Below are 21,203 nucleotides of genomic sequence, written 5' to 3'. Positions count from 1 at the left end.
GCCATCATCGCCTCTCCAGCTCCTGTTTGCTTCCTCCCCTCCTCCCAGGGCCCGGTCAACACCCCACAGCACATCCCAACCCTGCCCAGCGCACACTGGCAGGAGAAGCAATTAACATTGACATTTCTGCAAGCAGGAAACTCTCATAATTAAAACTTCCTTTGCAAGATCTCAGGAGTCTAAATAACCCGAAGGGGGAAAGAGGGCTAGCATCCTGTCAGGAGATGCGATCTGTAGAAATAAACTCGGTAATATAGGCCTAGCATTTTTTATTCCAGAGCCCAATTATCAGATGTAAATATTTCTGTTGATTAAGACAACAAAAATAAGCTTGCTGTCGTCATTAAGAGCTCTCGGTGTCTTCAGAAAGTCTCTAAAAGCAGCAACAATTGCGATCAGCCATGTAATCAAAAGTCAGTTCTCACAAAATCATTTTTCTAAGCTTAGCAAATACAGGTCTTAATGCAGACAGTAACCAGCCATTCAAGGAAGAAACCATTGCTTTGATAATACAAAGCTCAACACTAGTGCAGCAGACTAAACCAGAGAACATTAACTGATGGACAGTTGTCACCCTGGAAACATTTACTCAGATTAAACCTTAGAAGACCCAGCGAGTTTTCAATATCATTATCATATCAGCAAGTTGAGAGATGACAGCTTTCTAAGCCCAGACAATGAGCCCATAGTCAAATCCAACACAATCCAGATGTTTCTGAAAACCAAACAGCACTGACATTAGATGGCATTTCGACTCCTGACACAGCGATACGTTGAACTTTACTCACCCAGAAAAAGGACAAATGGTGAATAAATATGACAGGTCTATTCATTTTTATAAATGCAAGCTGACAAAATTATCCACAGGGGAGAAGAGTTACTTATCTATTCCACATAAACAACTCTTGTATTTAGAATGAAAAAGTATAGCTACTCTCCAATTTTGCCTCTGTCTCTCTCAGAACACACACACATACAACACACACACACAACACGTAAACACACTTCACTGCCCTGAAGGGCACTAAAAACACATCTGACTGACAGTTAAATCCGTGAAGAGTTGCTACGTGACTTCGCTGAGGCAGTTAGCTTATCCGCACTAAACGTGTACCTTGCAGTTTTCTGCTTCCTGAAGTGAACTTCTCCACGCAGTCTACACCAGTGCTGACTTTCCATTTTAAAAACTGCTGACAAGTAAGTCCCTTCACACAAGTGAGAGTCTCTATTGCCCAAGAGACGGGCCAGCTCGACAGCCTGGTTCCAGGACCTTGTGGAGAAAATGCAAGCTCAGGTGGCTGTCCCCGACAGAAAATGACCCTGGAAGGTCAATGATTTCATCCCGCATCCCGGAGAACTTGTATAGCTGGGCTACTGCTTTAGGAGACACACGCCCAACATGTTTGGCTTATGAGACCAGCCCAGGCCTCTTAGGCAGACCCACTCCTGCTGAGACAATTGGGGGAAACATCAGAGGGGCATTAAAGAACACTATTCTGTTGCCGTTCCAAGTGGCCATAATGAACAGTGGGTAGCACATCACATGTGGAGATTACTTGGGCTCAGACCCACAAGACAAACGAAAAGCAAGCGAAGAAAGGATGAGGGCACTCTGCTTGCACAAAAATGAAATTTTCACAGAAGAGTTATTTGATGGTAATTCAGACCACAGTTCTGTGAATGTGGGCAAACACAAGGTTACTTGACTTAGTGGCCAAGGTAGACCTCATTTCACCAGATAATTAGCTTGACTCACTCATTGCTCCATTCTCCTGGGGGGAACAGTTTACGGATAGATGAATGCATGGGGATGGTGTTTCCAGGCTGGGTCTACAGCCATGGAAATGAAAGGAAACAGGCTAATTCTCTGACCAAAAAATAAATCATAATAATATGACTCATCAAGATCATCGTCTCCATCCACGATTGCTTTACCTGCAGCAATCCGGCTTTGAGTGCTGACTCACCATACCCACCTTAACATCAGAGTTATGCTGATGTCATCACAATGATGGCAGCTGCCACTGATGGAATCCTCACTACTTCCCAGGCAGCAGGATACGTCTGCATTCATTCATTCATCCCGCTAACATTTAATGAGCATCCACCATGTGACAGAGCTGTTCTAGGTTTCAGGGTACAATCTGAATAGAACCAAGTTCCTACTGTCCTAGAACTTTCTTCCCAGTAAGAGAAAGAAAACAGAAAATTAAATACAGCTGTACCAGACAGTGGTCAGGACAATGAAGAAGAGAGTGGGATAAGTATGCTGTCCTAACAAGACCTCCAGGAGCACACTTCTGGTTCAGGAACACGCTGGGCCTACTGACTCACTGCAACAGGGAGCACACACAGCCCTGGGAGCCAGGCACCTAAGAAGAGGATGTTCAAGACACTTATTGCAACACCTGGGCTATGTTAGGTGATTAGGGGGAGGGGTCTAAAAAAAAGCAGGATTTTGCTCTATATCATATACTGTCAGGAAGAGGGAGTGATTCTATGATTGGGCACTGTAGTGACTCTTAATAGAAGGCCGGAGGAATGAAGTGAGGCAGTCACTCCCAGTAGCCAGAAGGGGGAGATGTGGCCATGTTTGTGGTCTGGACAATCATGTTCCTATCTGCATCTGGAAATGACTAACAAGGTATCTTGCATTTGTCTTAACCCAACATGGTCAGAGTGGCCTTAGCTGATGCTGATGTTCGGTGAAATTGTTTATTTCAGTAGGAGAGCACATTGCTGAGCGGGGGTGCCAGGCCGGCTGCCAGCTGTCAGGGCTGCTTCTCTCTCTCCTGCACTCAGTCCTCCTTCCACCTTCCAAGTCAGGTGCTATTGTGTCATTTTTCTTTTATGAACGAGAAACTAAGGCCCAGAGAGGGGAAGGACTAACCCTAGAGCAAGCAACTAAGAAAGCCAGGATTCTAAGTAGGTTATCTGATGAAACCTATAAAATTTTACTAACCTATGTCACCCCAATAAATTCAATTTTTTTTAAAAAGTAAAGAATTTTTTTTAAAAACTCAGTTATCTGACTCCAGGACCAACCAGCCTCTTATCCACTCCACACACAGATTCCAGCAGTGTGAGCCTTTTGAACTCTCGCGGCAGGAAGTTACCTCCAAAAGAGTCAGGGGTGGTTTCAGTGGGAGAGAGGACACCAAGCCTGCAGGGCAAATGGCTACCAGTGGACACCCCGATACCTAGGCCAGAGTTCGTGCAAATGCCCAAGAAACAAGTCCACCTGATCAGTCCACCTGACAGGGATGAGGAAACATATTCCATTTTATTTGAATTGGAAGGTTTCTTTTTCAGTAATCTCATCAAAACCAATCTATGTCAGCAACTTATGAACTACAACCTAGGTCTTAAACACTGGAACAAGTAGGTTATAAACATAAAGGTATTGTTCTGGCCGGAAGGGTAACAGCCATGAGGCAGCAGAGTCAGGCTTACCAGGAGGTTTTCCGGCTTGAGGTCCCGGTGCACGATGTTCTTGTCATGCATGTGCACGAGAGCCTTACACAAGTCCATGAGCATGAGGGCGGCGTCGCGCTCTGGGAACTTCACGTGTTCTATGATGGCATCGAAAAGGTCCCCGCCCTGCACGTACTCCATGATCAGGTAGATCTCCGTGTCCGTTTCGTACACTTCGTGCAGCTTCACTATGTTGGGGTGAGAGAGGCTCTGGATAATTAAGATCTCGCTGTCGACCATGTCCTCCTTACCCTTGAGTTTGGCCTTGTCGATGATCTTCATGGCGTAGGCCTGCCTGGTCTCCCGGTGCCGGCACTCCTTCACGATGGCGAAGTTGCCGTCCCCGATGACCCGGCCGGTCTCGTACTGCTTCTCCACGTTGGCCGAGATGATGCCCGCGGGCCGCCGCTTCCGGCCACCGGGCCTCTCTGGCTTGCTTTCCTCTGCCCTCATCTTGGGCTCCTTTTCTACCCTTGCGGGTTGGTCATCTCTGGGAAGCATCTTTCTCCCGCCGGTCACAGGTGGCTTCTTCTCCTTCTCTGCCTCCTGCTCCTCCCCTCGGGTCCTGGGCGGCTTCTCGGGGTCGGCTGGGTGCTCCCTGAGGAACCAGCCACCATGCTTATTCCTGGCATCTTTCTTCCCATCCCGCGGCCCCTCTTCTCTGACGGGCTGGGCTTCCGTGACATCCTTCTTAGCCTTGGCTGCTCCTTGCGGCTGACCTTCCTGACCTTTGGGGTCTGCGTCCTCTTTCTTGTCCGTGTTCTTGCTGGGCCTCAGCTCCTGAGTGGGGTTCCTGGGCCTGCTCCTGTGGCCGTCACCCTGCCACCCGTCCTCCCCGCCTGGAGACTGGGCCTCGGGGGACCTCCTGCAGCTCCTGGTCCTCACCAGCTTGTCCACGTCATAGCGCGGGCCCTTGCCCAGGTCCAGCTCGCTGGTGCCCAGGGACAGCCTCTCCCTTTGCAGGCTCTGCCGAAGCTCCCTCTCTCTCTTGCACTTCTCACACCGGATGATTTCCCCCGAGGTCTTCTCGATCTCCACGCCCAGGTGCTTCTCCCCGCTGCCATGTCTCTCGACGGGGGCTTCCCGGGGCGGCTTGCCACCGGGCTCAGGCTCCCGTGCGCCCCTCACCCACGTCTTCTGGGCCCTCGCCCCGTCCTCCAGCCCCGGCTCCATGGGGGTCTTCCCCTGCCGTCTGATGGCTGCCTTGGACCCGGCAGCCTCACCGCAGCTCTTGGCCGGCTCAGCCTCCCCACAGTGGTGTCCCCCTTTCAGAGCCTTGCTATAGAGCCTGCTTCTCAGCCTCGGAGAAGGGACCCTGCTCTGCTGGCTCAGCGTCAGGGCCCGGGCTTTGCTGGGGTACAGCTCTTCCATGGCCGCCTGAATGTTCTTCAACGTCAAGGGTTCCTTGCCCATGGCAATGAAGGCATCCCCTTCCCGGAAGAAATCAGAGACGCTCCGGATCTCCCTGCCCTTGAGGTTGAACAGTTTCCTCACGCGATCACTCTTCCACCGTGGGAAGCCCAAGGCCTCCGAGACGTCCGCCAAGAGCTGCTCGAAGGTCTGCACCGAGCGCCGATTGAGGAGCAGGGTGACCTTGCGCAGGGGGTGCCCACCCAGCTTCACCACGGTCACGACCCTGGGCTTCAGGGCGCTGTTCTCGGCGTGGATGCAGTGAAGGCCGTGCTGAGAGCTGAACACGGGCACCAGGGAGCCACAGGGGCCCAGGCACGGTCTCTCCACGTGCCCCCGGCCAGCAGGCAGCCACGTGCCCTGCAGCTTCCGCTCCATGAGTCTCGAGCTTAGATATTTTAGCGAATGGTCACATAGGCCTCGATGTCCTGCCAGAGGAAAAGGACAACACAGTATTAGTCAAGATTGGGTTCAAGGAGCCTTTGACCTTCAGCAAGGATCCACAACTGAGATAAAAGGTTGTCCTGCCAGAGGAAAAGGACAACACAGTATTAGTCAATATGGGTTCAAGGAGCCTTTGACCTTCAGCAAGACTCTCCTAAAGGTTAGTGGTTCTCTAATAGAACCAGTAACCTTTGAGGATCTGCTTGAAATGATGGGGCCTTCATACTTTAGGTCTAATCGCTGTCTCCTCTGTGAGAGACCAGGAGTGTGGAATAGAATCTGCTTTGGGCCTGAGGTGGCTCCTGTAGGCCTCCCAGGGACCCCCCCAGGTTGGACCACCCCTCAGGAGCCCATTCTAGGCAAGGCCTGACCCTGAGAACACAACTCCTGCTCCCTAAAGTGACCTTCAAGGATCCACAACTGAGATAAAAGGTCCAAGGTTTTCTACCCAGGAAATACCAATAAGAGATAAGAACATTCTGGAACTTTAAAGAACCTTAATCTCACCCACCTCAACTTTTCTCAGCTTGACTTTCAACCCACTCACGGTAAGGCAGTCTGTGAAGAGGTTATGTCACAGTTTGAGACAGATCTGGCTTTGAATCCTGGCATGGCCTCTGACTGTGTGTGTGAACTTGGGCAAAGTACTAACATTTCAGTCTTTTCATCTATGAAGTCGGGATGCTAACACTCTCCTCCCAGGACTTTTGTGAAGAATAAATAACAAAATGAATACAATTTACTTAGAGGACTTAACACACAGGGCATAGTAATTGGCAGCTACCAATCCTGTCTACACCATCTAATTGTATGATCACTTCATCGGTAGTAACGTAATCTATTGAGAAGGTAGAACCCCACTGCGCACAGCTTCACCTGGCCTCGCAGAGCTCCTGGACAAACAACGGGGTTGGTATTTAAAGCTCTGATTGGGATTTTCTTGCCCTGGGGGGTTAAAAAAAAACAGTTGACAATTTCAGTCTACATCTAGAAAGTTCTCCTCCAAAAGGTTTTTTCTCTCATTATTTAAAAAAAAAAGGAAGGAAAGAAACCATTATTTAATGTTCAGAGCATTTTGTTCATTCTCCTTGTATTTCCAGATAAACTGAATAAATGAATAAACCAAGACTCTGTGTTTCCTGATCAACTGTACCCAGCCAGAATAGACTAGAGGAGACAAAAAGCGGTTTGATTTCCATTCCTCTCCAGGTCAGGAAAGGAAAGAGGAAAATGACCGAATGTGTAGAGCAGCTCGACCATGAGGGTGGGCGGGGAGTTATTCAAGTGACCCCACAGGATCCATATGTCATGTCCTACGTGTAGGAACCTGCCGCCTGTGCCTCCTTGAAAAAGAAGCTACAAGTGACTTTTGAAGAACATTTGAATTGTGGCAAAGACTCCTGTTGTGCCAGGATGGGCAACTTGACCGAGCATATTTACCCAGAACGTTTTTTTCCATTTTTTAATTATAACATACAATCTGTTCTGCGATGATTTCCATCTAGACACAGGTGTCAGAGTAGATGACAAGTGGTGGCTGGTACTGATCTTCCCACGTGCCATAGATTTATGAGCTTAACCATCCCGCTGACAGTGGCACTATTTATGGGCATCTGTTATTCCTTTTCTTCTCGTGCTCTGTAGTCTGCCTCCGTATTTGTCGGAGAGAGTTGGTGCTGAGAGAGAGGGCTCCAGGAGTCATACTAGTTTGTGTTTCCTCAATGGAAAGATTGAAGGGTGCCAAGGAAGGTGACCTTCCAATGTATGTGCGCAAAGGAACCCGTGTTCTCATTTGTTATTCCTATGGTGCGTCTCAGAGTAAAACCCTCAATACAGCCCGGCCATGTGCTCAGTGGTGGAGCATCGACCTAGGATTCAGAAGGTCATGGCTCAGAAGGTCCCGGTCAGGGCACATGCCCAGGGTTCAGGATGGAGGAGAGGGAGCAGTGTTTCAAAAGCCTGTGGGAGGCGCTGGGACCCAGGTGATGAGGTACAACAGAGTAAGCCCAGAGTAAGCCGCACCCGGTCCCAAGGCCCTGGGGGTGGGGGTGCGGCCATGTGGGGCCCTGAGGACACACTGACAGCCAGGGAACAGCAAGGGGAGGGGCCGTGAGGAGTGATAGAATGACCAAGGAAGAACAGGAGCCCTGGTGTACCTGAGCACAGGTGACATCCTGCCCTGGGGATTCCGAGGACACTGGCTGAGGTCCCGTGGGAGCAGGTGCAGCCACTGGGACTCAACGCTGGACATTAATATTAACGCGGCCTCGTTTGCTCCCAGGGCTGCCAAGGCCTCGGACATCCGGTGACCACAATCACAATCACAGTTCTCCCTGCCAGCTTTCCTCCAGACGGACCCTTCTGCCCACTTCCGGTCATTCCGGCACATGAAGCCTCTATGCTCCCTTTTGCCCGCGTGGGCCACTGTGGGGAGCCTCTCCAGGTGCCGCCCTGGCCCTGGTGTTGTCCTCGAGACACCTGATGCTGGTTCCCTTTGCCCGAAGCTTCCCGGGGGGCGGGGAGGGGGGGTGGAGAACAGCTTATCTTTCTGTCTCACCCCTGGGTTTACTGTTTCCTCCCAACACTCCCAGCTCACCCACGACCTCATCCCTGGGGGGGTCGCTGCTCATCCCTGGGGGGTCGCTGCTCATCCCTGGGGGATCACCGCTCACTCAGTAAAATTCCAAGAGGGCAGGGCTCCCAGGCCGGCTGCTGTTTCCTATGCCCTGGATTTTTAATCCCCACTGTCTGTGGCAGCTCAGAGATTCACGATAACTGTGACTTGGGCCGAGTTTTGCTTTTCCCGGCGCTGTCCAGGTTGGCTCTTTGGAGACATTCCTTCGGAGGGGGAGAGGTGAGGACACCCCCCTGGGGCCAGTCTGCAGCTGACTGATGCCCACAAGACTTCACCATGTTTTCCTTTCTGTCTCCACCGACCGGTGTCACAACAACATGCAAACACTGTACTAGCTGACTATTTCCATGATCCATCCACCCCTATGGGTGAGGCTGCAGAAATCACTCAAAAAGCACTCCTCCATCTTCTGTGTGGAAAGATGAGCCCATCTATCTCATTTCTCCATCTTCATGCCTTGGTTTGGGCAGATCTGAGACTGATGTGAAGACCTTGGGAATCTCTGAACCATGTGTCCGTGCTGGGCCCTGAAACCTCTCACCCTCACGTACCAGATGCCTATCTGAGGGGCAGGCAGACACATCTACCACTTATTGTTGTACAGAACAGAGGAGGCAAAGGGTCTGTGGTTTTGCATGATTTTGACTTCTGGATAAGACAACCTTCATGGCCTTGGCCGGTGGGGCTCAGTTGGTTGGAGTCATAGGGTGACCGGTTGGCTTAATTCCCGGTCAGCACCCATACACAGGTTTCAGGTTCGACCCCTGGTTGGGGCAGAGTGTACAGGAGGCAACCCATCAATGTTTGTCACATCAATCTTTCTCTCTCATATCGATGTTTCTCTCCCTCTTTCTCTCTCGCCCACTCTCTCCCCCTCTCTCTCTTTCTCTCTAAAATCAATAAAAACATATCCTCCGGTGAGGATTAAAACAAAACAAAAATAAAACACAACCTTAACGTACAACATAAAATTAAATAGCAAAGAAAACTATGGGAGAAGAAATGTGTCCAAAAGATATATAGCTTTCATTCATATTCAGGAGAGAATACACATTTGAAAAACACAGTGAGCCTGTTTATGTAAAATAATAATAAGGGAATATTATGAATAACTTTGTGCTCATAAATAAGACAACTTAAATGAAATGGACGGATTCCATGAAAGATACATATTACCAAAGTTGACTCAAGGAGAAATAAATAAACTAATAGCTTCCCCTGTGCTATTTATCTGAGGTTTAGGTACACTGAGGAAGAACTTTCCATAAATATTCAAGACATGGTCATTTATATGACTGATTGTGGATTCATGGGGAAAATTGCTTATGTTGAAAAATATATCCTTTGTAAATATCCTTCAATAAAATTAAGGGCAGCAATCCAATCTAAGCAGGATGCAAAGGAGAATTCTAAGGAGGATCCGTGTTCTAGACACAAAGGCTGAGCGAGTGAAAATCTTTGCAAGTTAGAAATGAAAGGGCCAGTAGCCCACCGCCCTCAATTTTCAAATGCACCTGCAGACCAGAGAGGGTAAGCAATCAGCCCAAGGCTACACAGCTAGTTAGTAAAAACTGAAACAGTCCTTCCATAGATCCTCAATCTTCTTGAACAATGGCTCAGACGGGTGTAGGGATGTCATTTTAATCACGAAATAAAGCAAAGCTCACAGGATCATCCAGAGGAAATGGAGCAGAACACAGGCCCATCCACGGGCATCGATACCCCAGCAAAGCAGCCTCCGTTTAGCTGTGTCCTAATTGTTAAGCCAGCCAGAACCCCAACTGGACAAAATAAAGTCACACAGTGTTCCTGCAGCTGGCAATAAACAAGTGAGCTTTCCCCCGATGTCCCCACAGTGTTCTAAAAAAACACTGATCTAAAAAAACAAACTCCCCAAAGTGTTTTAAGATTCTAAACAAAGAAGAGTGATGTTGGGGTAAAGCAGATTGTGGTGCAAACTTTTCTTCTTTTAGGAAGTTCAAACTGGGCTTGGGTTTCCTCTTACTTAAAAGTAGGAGCCCAGCCGGCATGGCTCAGTGGTTGAGTGTTGAGTTGTTGAGTGTCGACCTATGAACCAGGAGGTCACAGTTTGATTCCCAGTCAGGGCACATGCCCGGGTTGCGGACTTGACCCCCAGTAGGGGGCATACAGGAGGCAGCCAATCAATGATTCTCTCTCATCACTGATGTTTCTATCTTTCTCTCTACCTTCCTCTCTGAAATCAATTTAAAATATATGTGTATATTTTAAAAGTAGGAAAGTCATGTACCATGACCCTGGCTGTCAAAAGGCATCCAACAGGCACCCCAGAGCTCTAGCAGTGGCCCCAATACCCACCTTGAGTGCCAGAGCCACAAGGGGCCTGGCCTACATCTCAGTGTCCATGTCCTCACTGGCATGGGGCCTGCACGGCCCCCACCTGCCCAGCTCCCAGGTGGCTGTGAAGACCGTAACGAAATGATGGACATAGGGGACCTGCCTGTGGGAAGCACTCATGCGTGCTGGTTAAAGCAGATCACCAACAGGGGCACCAAGGCGAGCCAGCTCCTCTGCTGAGAAGCCAGCCCCTCTGCTGAGAAGCCAACGCCAGAGGGCAGAACTTACATCGTCCCTCAAACAGCCCAGGCCTTCCGAGGGCCTCCTATAAGTAAAAGTTTTCACAAAGACTGCTGCCTTCGGAGCCCTGAGAGGGTACACGGTGCCAGATCTGGCTTCCCCAGGAGTGGAGGTGAAGCTTCTGCAGTCTCCCTTGTGATGCTGTCTCTTAGCATTTGCCAAGAATATGTAATTGGAAGGGACGGGCTCTTCTAAATAAATGGGCTTTTCTTGGGAAGATTCCAAATACACAGACCTGGCGCCAGGCCTGGGGTGGGCTGGCCACAAACAGGTGTTGGGTGAAAGAAACCAGGAAATCCAGTTAATGCAAACAGCCTCCCCGTTGAGTGCGTAATCATCAGAACGTGCTGGGTGATCAAAGCAACCCTGTCCTCAGGACTTCCCATGTTCCTGCCCCAAAGCTACTCAGTAAGGAACACGCTACAGGCCAGCACAGCTGTGGATGCTGTAGGTGCCCACCCTCAGCCCCTCACCAGGCAGCGGCCCCACCCACCAGCGCTTACGAATGCTGGCTGTTAAGGGGCCGCCACTGCTCACTTATCCCAGGAATTACGCTCTGCTGGGAGCCGCTCCACCCAGGGACTGACACACGAAATGAGCCTTCAGAGGGCAGCCCATGATCCATAACTGGCTGACGGGTACAGGGAAGGGTACAAAAGCCCAGCCCCTCACCCAAAGGCGGGACCAGCTCTGAGGTGCAATGCATGCCCCAGAGCTCCTGTGGGTACAACCATGCCCTGCTCCCCTCGCTCCCTTCTCCTGACAGCAGACTTCCCCCCTCCTTGCAAAATCATGTGCACAAAAATGCTACTCTGAGGTTCTGCTTCTAAGGAACCTAGACCCACACCACTGCCCAAAATTATGAAAGGCCTTTGCATTTTAAAATAAGAACGAGCACTGAGTGTTCAGGAGCTTTTTTTTTTTTTCCAAATTCTTCAGTAGAAGCCATCCTTCCTCTCATGTTTCATTAAAAACAAACGGCCCTAACCGGTTTGGCTCAGTGGATAGAGCGTCGGCCTACAAACTGAAGGGTCCCAGGTTCGATTCCAGCCAAGGGCATGTACCTTGGTTGCGGGCACATCCCCAGTGGGGAGTGTGCAGGAGGCAGCTGATCGATGTTTCTCTCTCATCGATATTTCTAACTCTCTATCCCTCTCCCTTCCTCTCTGTAAAAAATCAATGAAATATATTTAAAAAAAAAAAAGGTAGCCATGGCCGGTGTGTTCAGTGGTTAGAGCATCTACCTGAGTCCTGACGGGTTGAGGCTTCAATTCCTGGTCAAAGGCATGTACCTGGTCACAGGTTTTACCCCAGCCCTGGTCGGGGTATGTGTGGGAGGCAACCAATCTATGTGTCTCTCTCACATTAATGTTTCTCTCTCTTCCTAGCTCTCTATCTATGAATGAATGAATAGTTATGAAACAATAGACCTATTACTGCTTGAATTTTTAGTAAATGGTAGTTAATTGTAGGTTAAAAAAACACAGTGCCAGCCTCCAGATAGCCAGAAACCGCTGAGAATGTTTGACACTTACTGAAGGCAGCATGAAAAATATAAAACTCTCCTTTTCTCCCTCTACTTGGGATGGGCTGATATTTAAAACCCCAATCCCTCTTCTGAAGAGAGTAAAAATCCATCAAATGTATACTTTTTTCTTTATTAACATCCTCACTTAAGCCTACTTAAAGGAGCCCAGCCGGTGTGGTTGAGCATGGACCCATTGTGTTTATGGCCGGGAGAACACCCTGCAGGCAGGATAAAGAGACACCAGCCTGTCTCCTAACCCAGCCCTCTCCACCTCCGCAGGAACACTCCTTTCCCTTCTGAAAACAGCTTCTCAAACACACCTCCTTTGTACTTGTGATGGGAAAGTGCAACTAAAATAAAGAGCACCAGGCAGCCACCTGGCTGTCGGCTGCCGTGCTTTGTACTGTAGACAAAGCCACTGGAAAAAAGCAACGAACTCATAAATGTGGCAGAGAACAAGGGAACCACAGGGGTCACCCCACTGGTTCTTGGGGAGGGGAGCTGACTTATTCTCTATTTCCCCTTAATGTGACTTAATGTGAGTGGGGGACGCCTGTTTTCCTTTCACGCCACAGGACATGCTTGAAAAAGATCATCATCTTCAAGACCTCCGAGACATCTTCAGTTATGCTGTTCTTACATATATATTACAGAGCTATAATTACTTTGAGTTCTAAAGTAATATTAATGGCATTAAAAGAAAGGACTACACGGTCCTAATAGCCAGCACACAGCACATGTGTAACCTCCTACTCAGGAGAGCCCTCCTCATGAGATTGCTGGGGGGTCTGCGACCCTGGGAGGTCTGCATCTGTTGACTCCCAGTTCCAGAAAGAAAAAGGAGCCCAGCCCGCATGGCTCTGCGGTTGAGCATCGACCCATGAACCAGGAGGTCACGGTTCCATTCTCAGTCAGGGCACATGCCCAGGTTGCGGTTCAATCCCCAGTAGAGGGTGTGCAGGAGGCAGCCAGTCAGTGATTCTCTCGCATCACTGATGTTTCTATCTCTCTCTCCCTCTCTCTTTTCCTCTCTGAAATCAATAAAAAATATATTTTTAAAAAAGAAAAGGAAAAGGAGCTTCATCTCCATCTAGTCCACTTGGTGTCTCTCTGTTTCTTTTTTCTCTTTAAATCAGTATGTCCAATGATTGGGGTTATCATAACTTGAACTCAAGGTGAGACACTGAGCAGGGCTGTGGCGGCCTTTTATTTGGTTTTCCATTAGCCAGTCTGACCTGCCAGGCCTGTCTTCAGTATCACTGAAGAACCGGCGTCCTGACATTATCTTTTATTATCCAGACTCAAATATAAACATGTTCTTACCAACAAGTGTCAGCTGGCGAAGGGAAGACTATGATGTGGGGGCCAGTGATGTCTAGGACTGTCGGAGACACCTACAAGCAACGCTGAAAGTCGTAAGCGATTATGTCTCAACGAGAAAACAGGACGAACCCAAGCTGTTTGTTGTCAGGCATCTGTAACTCTGCACCTGCAGTGTGGGTGGGACCCTCTGATTCCTACGCAGCCCAACTCCTTGTATCCTTTTCTCTCTCTCCCCGGATTTATTTCAGTTCTAGAATGTCTCTATCTGTTTATTCTGCACTACCTGCAAAGACTATTAGAGTACATGGAACGTCATGAAATAGCTTTGTATGTTTTTACTTCTAAATCTCATTAGCAAGTGGACAAACTATAAAGCCAAAATTTTTAATCATATAGATTACGCTTTCCTACATAATAGCAATAACCAGTTGGAAAAATACAACTTAAAAATAAGAACATGTGTAATGTCAACGTAAAAAGGATTCCTAGGAATGACGTTAGCAAGAAACGTATATGATCAACATAAGGAAAACTACAAAACTGAGAGAGGACATAGAAGATCCAATTCAATGACTGTCCATTCCAGAATGTGAAGTCCTAGTGAGCTGAACACATCAATTCTTTCCCATTGTAATTTGTCGGTGTGATGCACTAATAGGATTGTTGAGGGAAGACAGAAGAGAAATGAGTAATGAGTAATGAACATAGTAAAATATATTACAGAGCTATAATTACAGCATCTTGGTACTTATACAAGAATAGCTGAATTTAAGTAAAAAGAAAACTGTAACCCCAAAATAGATACTTCTCGACATGAGAATCTAATGTATAATAAAAGATCATTACAAGCTCATCAGGAAGGTAAAAATAATTTTTATTCAAGATTGAAACAATTGGTTATTAATTTGGAGATAAAATGAACTTGGATTTTTATTTCACAAGTATATGTCAAAACAATGTCATATTAATTAAAAGCCATAGCCAGCCATAGCCGGTTTGGCTCAGTGGATAGAGCAGCAGCCCAAGGACTAAAGAGTCCCAGGTTCGATTCTGATCAAGGGCACATACCTTGGTTGCAGGCTCAATCCCTGGCCCTGGTCAGGACGTGTGCAGGAGGCAACCATTGATGTGCCTCTCTCACATCGATGTTTCTCTTTCTCTGTCTCTCCTTCTCCTTTCTACTCTCTCTAAAAATCAATGGGAAAATGTCCTTGGGTGAGAATAAACCAAAAAGAGCCATAGCCAAACATAAATAAATTGTACTTTAATATAAATCAAACCACTGAAGAGAGGAGAAGTTTTGGAAATTAGAAACATTAAAGGAGAACACAAGTAAACGATCCCGAGTTCTTCTGTGTCCTACAGAATGCAAGTGGTTGATGGGCTGACTTACATATTGGCACCCCCAAAGGGACAGACAGTGCTGATGCCGTGGGTCAGGTAGGAAGGTGCCACAACCAATAAATGCCAAGAAGCTCAGTGGCTTCCATAGTAAAGCCTCTTGTTCCTATGAATTCCCATTTGGACTGAGCAGCTTTCCTCCAGCTCAGATCCTCCAAGGTTGCCGAGCAGTGGGAGAGACATGAAGGCAGTGCCTTGGCTCTACCTGAGAATGACACACCGTTTGGTGTGTTCAGGTCCTTGAACTAAGAGTTGCTTGGAGCATGGAGTATGCTGGGGAGGGCTTAGTCAGGGAGGCAGAGCTCAGTTCCTGAAGACGTATTAGTCAACATAGGCTCAGCTCTGCTGCGGTAACAAATCAACCTCATCATCCTAGTAGTTGCCCCAAGAATGAGCCAACCATGCCCCTGCCCCAGAGAAAGCTCTCAAAAAGGGCTGCCGTGGATTGCAGGGCAACTGTCAGAACAGGGACTGTGGGCAGGGAATGAGAGCATCTGCTAAAGAAGAGGAGCACATGGTATCTGGGGAGCACCAACTGTCTCTGCCTCAGATGTAGAGACGCAAACTCCAGAGGATTATTCTGGTTGCAGCCAATCTGAAAGCAACTCGGCATCTGGAATAAACTGAACAACCAGCTTCATGCAATCTATTCTTGCAAGGATACTCTTAAAACCACGGCTATTATTGCTGGGAAATCTCCTCCTCCAACCTGCCCCGAGACCAACGATGCTTCTTGACAGGTGCCCTGGACTAGCTCATGGTGTGGAGAGGGCTGGTGGGGAAAATGCCCTGCTACTTTGGGGGGATCCCAAGATGAAAAGGCAAGTAGTATGTGGTCTCTGGGGGTGACAGGTAAGCACCTGCTTCTGAAGCGTTTATCACAAGTTCCTAAGAGATGCAGCAGGGGCACTACACGTCTCCCTGGGGGTCCGCGCGGGCTCTGCCATGAAGGTGATGCCTGTACCAAGGCCAAGAGACAAGTAGAAGTCTGTCATGAGCGAGAGCAATCAGGGTCAAAGCCACTGCCAGCTCACGTGGCTTCCAACAGTTGGTGCATTAGGTTAATAATTCATACAAAGAGGAAACACCAAGTTACCGTTTAAATTATTTAATGCTGAAAACTGTAACACGTGATTTCACTCTAGCGACCCCAAGGATTTGTTTCCAGTTTGCAACGTTTTTTAAGATTTATTTATTGATTTTTAGAGGTAGAGAGAGGAAGGGAGAGGGAGAGAGAGAAAGAAACATCTACGTGAAAGCGGAATATCGATTTGGCTGCCTCCTGCACACCCCCTACTGGGGATCAAGCCGGCAATCCGGGCATGTGCCCTGACCAGGAATCAAACCAGCAATCATTCGCTGCACGGACAAGACCCCACCAGCTGAGCCATACCAGCCAAGGCAGTTTGTGAAATTGTTGTTTGTCTGATTGGGTGACCTCGTGTTCTCTGCTCCCCACCTCCCCAGAGTGCTGACTTTCCACGTTCCCTGTTACGTAATTCCCCAGAGATTATTTAACCTGCACCAGGTCTGCTGTCTCCTTGGAGAATGCTGAGCATCTGAGTCCAAAAACACAGAGTGGAAAGTTGCTTGTTGGTGCTCTTCAAAACTGAAGGCAGACAGCCAATCTCACGTGACATACTATGACAGCTTCTAACTCAGAACCGTCCACACTTCTCTCAATGTTTTTCACTTTCTCCAAACATGTGGAATACAAAAAAAGTGTGTGCTTAATTAGGCAAAAGGTCGCTAGGACCCTCTCCAGCAGACACAACAGAAAGGCTAGCAAAGCACCTCAAATCGCCCAAATGAATGCTAATTAAGTATCCCCCAAAAATAGACACCACAAAATGCAGCAGTTCCTGAGAAATTGGTTTAGGAACACTCGAGTCAGTGAGGAAAGGTGGGGTGATGAATGTGGCTGAACACAGCTCTGGCCTTGAGCTCTCCCGTTCCTCCTGTGGACACGTGTGGTCTTCATCCTGGTCAGTGGCACCATCAACTGCCCAGATCCCCGTGACTAAGCATCATCTCTACCTCCTCTTCTCTTCCCTCACCTCCCACATCCGGTCAATCTCCCAGTCCTGTGGATTCCACCTCCAATATGCCTCTCAAATATGGCACCTTAACTACTTACTGCCTTAGAGCCCACCCTCATCACATGTGACCAGACCCATCTGTCTCCGGCCTTCCTCCCCCTCCCCTTCCCCTACCCACACACCTGGACAAAGTGATGTCTCTAAACCACAAAGCGGGTCATCTCCCCTTCAGGAAACAGTCTGGTGGACTTCCACCTGTTCTCAAATTCTGGGGGAGCCTCGCACATATTCTAGGGGGTTCAGATGTTCTCTAAAATTATTTCCCGCTTAACTTTGTGCTTCCATTTTCATGATCACCTTTTTAAAGATCATCAATAGAAAATCAATGAAACGTATTCTGGATCATCTGAATGACCACGTGATGACCAAGTGCTGCCACATTATTTCACCGTACGTATTCTTGCATTGATGATGTAGGAGGCAACAAGAAATATTTTTTTAACTGTCACAGGCTAATGAGAAAAATAACAAATCGGACTAAATATCGAGCGAGGAAACGGCTGAGAGCATTGAGCCATCAGACAACTCAGGTGGCGTAGCACATAGCATACCAAATTCATAAGAACCCAGACAGGATCTCTTCCGCCTAAAGGGTAACTTGAAAATAATACTTTCATTTACAATAATATCTGCTAAGAGCTTTCACTTCACTAAATTCTCAGAACATGATCATGCCCATTTTATCAATGAGGAAACAGAGGCTCAGAGTGGTTGAGTACCTTGCTCAGAATCACACAGCTTTGAAGTTTCAGAGCCAAGATGTGAAGGCAGCTCTGATGGACTCAAGAGCTCTAACCCCCAAAATGACACATTACATGGCACCCTGCCATTTACAGAGTTCTGTGAACACTCCACCTTCGAGATCAGCCGAAGCAGCTCGGGAGACCTCCCTATCCCTTCATAAAGCCACTGAACTGGTGCTCTCTCTACTCCATCCCTGACTAGACACACCACGAGGCCTCCACGTACACCACTGTCCCAGAGAGACTGCCGGTTCTCCTGCGTACGGATTTTATGGGCTTGCTCGATAATGTTGATGAGCCCATGAAAAGATTTTCCCTTTTATCATCAAACAACCCTCTGAGGTTGGCTGGACAATCATGATTAAGTTAATAAAGGTGAAGACACTGAGGTTCCCAGAGAAGTCAACGACTTGCCCCAGGAAACCAGGAAGCCTCAGATCTCTGGGGCTTTCTTCAAACCCGTGGGAGACAAAAACGTGTGTGCTTCATTGGGCAAACGGGTGCCAGAGCCCTCGCATCCCTGACTCCCAGGACAGCCGTCTTCTTCCCCACTCTCCCACTCTCCTGGTATTTCCCTCTTCTGACCTACATTACCAGGTAGCTTAAAAAAAATCCTTTCCAAAGAACTCCCCCACATGCTTTACCACCAGATGGGCCAAATTTAGCCACTAACCGGAGGCCACCAAGGAAAAGGTGGGGAAACTGACACCAGATATCATGGCCCCATGGATGCAAGGAAAGGAAACCTCATCAGGCAAGAGCCTCTGCCTACAGCAGCCCATCCAAACCCTGACACAGTGAACCCATGTCCGGCAGAGGCCTCCTGGAAGGCCAGGCGGGTGGAGACCTGCCCACCCTCTCTGACCAGGTACCACCCCCCTGCAGTCTGTGGTGTGGTGGGTCCACTGGCCAAGACAGCCTTTTCTTCCCACTTAGTGGCTTTAGAAAGAAGCTGAGACATTAAACCAGCTCAACATTGCACCAGAAAAAAGCAAAACAAGGGCCTAAAATATTCAAATATTTAGGAAAACGTGGGGGGGGGGGATTCCTTGAACTTGGAAAAAGAGGGATGAGAGAAGCCAAGAAATGAGATCTTAGGACAACTAAGCAACTCTGAGGCTCAGAATAGTGGGGTACCAACTTGGTTTTGCTTTTCTGAGCAGGGCGCCCAAGCACCATGCCACCCCTTCTGTTGGGCACAAAGATGAGGGGGTTCACGGGTGCTGAACCCCTCCCTGCTCATCCCGTGCCTGGGCACAGGGCGCCCTCTGCCCGGAAGGAGGCACCTTGTGAGAACGCGTACAAAGGCTCTCTACGGGCCAGCACAGCTAACCCAAGATTAATGATACAGTTTTACTCGGATCCCATGGGAGAGAAATGATGTTGAGAGTGAGAGGGTCCATGTTTTTTGTGTTGTTCTCTAGAATCAGATCCTGGAATAAGAATCCCCATGAAAGTGTTTTATTAGGAAGTATCACTAGGAAAAAACTGGTAGGGGAGTAAAGAAGTGAGAGAAGGAAGAAAAGCAAGCCCAGCAAAGACCCATGGAGGTCAACTGACACAACTCCACCATGCGTCTCTGGAGACAAAGGATGTTACGTCTCCAGTGTCCCAACCAAGGGCAAGGGAGCCGGACTATTTATACTCCAGCACCTCTCAGTCATTGGTCAGGGGCTGCCCCCAGGGGAGATGTCCATTCCCAGGCACTCCTTGCTCTCAGTTCCTTCCTCCAGACAAGCTGACTCCAGCAGCCCAAGGTCATCCTCCAACGAAGAGGAGGGGCTGGCAGTTGGGACCAGGGTACCGATGCGCACAAAGGTGGCAAAGGTCTCTGAGGAAATGCAGCGTAGCACGAAGCATCTGCAACAGTCCACTATCCAATATTTCTTTTTAAAAAAATGTATTTTATTGATTTTAGAGAGGAAGGGAGAGGGAGAGAGAGACAGAAACATCAATGATGAGAGAGAATCATTGATTGGCTGCCTCCTGCACGCCCCCCACTGGGGATCGAGCCCCGAAACCCAGGCGTGTGCCCTTGGCCGGAATCAAACCTGGGACCCTTCAGTCCGCAGGCCGATGCTCTATCCTTTGAGCCAAACCAGCTAGGGCTGTCCAATATTTCTTTCTCCAAGTTTTGCCAAAGTGTTGGCCATGATAACGCGAGACTCCATCTCTGTCATTCTGAGGCCCCGTGGGGTTCTCAGGCAGGACCCTTACCAGTCTTGCACTTCCTTGAGCTCACCATCGAAGACCCTGACCCAACGACCTTTCAGACCTAAACGGGATGAGTGACAGAGCATCTTTCAGAAGTCGTGTCCTGCTTCCGTTCTTTCCCCAGTGGAACATTTGAGGGCACCGCCCAAAGCAATCCAAATACTGAACTGAAGTGCTTTTCTGAGGTGGTGCTGCCAGGCAAACCCAACACCTCTTTCCTTTTTTATTTCCTGGGGCCCATTTCTTGCTATCTTGCCCCATGGATAAGCGCCATGCGTGGCTACTGCTCTAGATGCCCCACTGATTGTGACCACGATCGTTCACGCAACACCAGCCCCACAGATCAGCTGTGCGGGCAGTAACGGGACCAGCTTCACAGCTCCTAACAGTCACCCACGCACAGGACCACCGAAGGCCAGTATCCTCCCCGAGAGCCAATGATGAAGGCAGGACCCAGCTTCAACGTGACAGCTGTCATCCCGGACAACACCTCAAGGAAAGGAAATGGGGCCAACAGGGAGGGGGGGAGGTAGAGGGATGACTAACTTGGGGATGAATAACAACTGAGTTCCCTCCACAACTTCTCACCCCCCACTCCCAACAGGTGGGTACGCTGAAAAGGTGTCCCCAGCCGCCTCTGCCCACCTCACAACACCGCCCCCAGAGCCAGACGTGGAAGGCCGTGTAAATGCGCTCCTATAATTGTGGTTAATTAATGGGACATTTCACCAACTCATTTTTTCCTGTTAATTCCCAAATGCTTTGCCTCTATCCTTTTTCCTGATGGTCCTCTGCGTGTTTCTTTACCTAGTTCTAAGGAGAGTTTCCTTGCCTTTAGCTGGGTCAGCGAGCTCTGGAGCCCTGGGTTCAAATCCCAGCTCCACCGCTCCGGGCCATGTGGCCTTGGGCAAGTCGGGAGTCCGGGCTCCTCCGCTCTCTCAGCGGAGAAAACCGCGCTCAGGTTTGTGCAGTGGATGAAATGAGGTCACCTTTAGGGAAGGCACCGGGCAGGGTGAGACGCTCGCTCGCTCGGTAAATGCCAGCTCCCTCTTGGTGCCCTCCCCTCTGAAGTCCACCTCACCTCGCAAGATGCCCACGCGTTTCTCGGGGAGCCCCTCTGGCTGGCGAGAGAGGAGAACCAGCTCCGGACAGCGTTATCCCCGAGCAAGCGAGTTTCAGCTGGTGTAGACGCGCCGGCGCGCACACACGCACATTGCACTCCGGGCACCCCCGCGGGTCGGGCACCGCTTCCCCACCCCGCACGGAGCGGAGTCTCAAGTTCAGGAGACAGAAGCGCTCCCACCCCCCACCGAGGC

The 21,203-nt window shown here is 49.1% G+C and overlaps 1 protein-coding gene across 1 annotated transcript in view; it reads right to left on the bottom strand.

Annotated features, from left to right (window-relative positions):
- The window catches only part of DCLK3 (doublecortin-like kinase 3), a 33,818-nt gene extending 12,661 nt beyond the window's left edge, over positions 1 to 21,157 (bottom strand). Inside the window, exons 1-2 of the mRNA XM_005877089.2 lie at positions 20,969 to 21,157; positions 3,454 to 5,312 (exon numbers count right to left, since the gene is read on the bottom strand). Coding sequence (XP_005877151.1) covers positions 3,454 to 5,262 — 1,809 coding nt within the window. The 5' untranslated portion in view covers positions 5,263 to 5,312; positions 20,969 to 21,157. The remainder of the gene's footprint in view (positions 1 to 3,453; positions 5,313 to 20,968) is intronic.
- Positions 21,158 to 21,203: the final 46 nt, after the last annotated feature.

This window comes from Myotis brandtii, unplaced genomic scaffold (assembly GCF_000412655.1).
Source record: "Myotis brandtii unplaced genomic scaffold, ASM41265v1 scaffold506, whole genome shotgun sequence".
NCBI lineage: Eukaryota > Metazoa > Chordata > Mammalia > Chiroptera > Vespertilionidae > Myotis > Myotis brandtii.
This window is presented reverse-complemented; position numbering and strand designations above follow the sequence as displayed.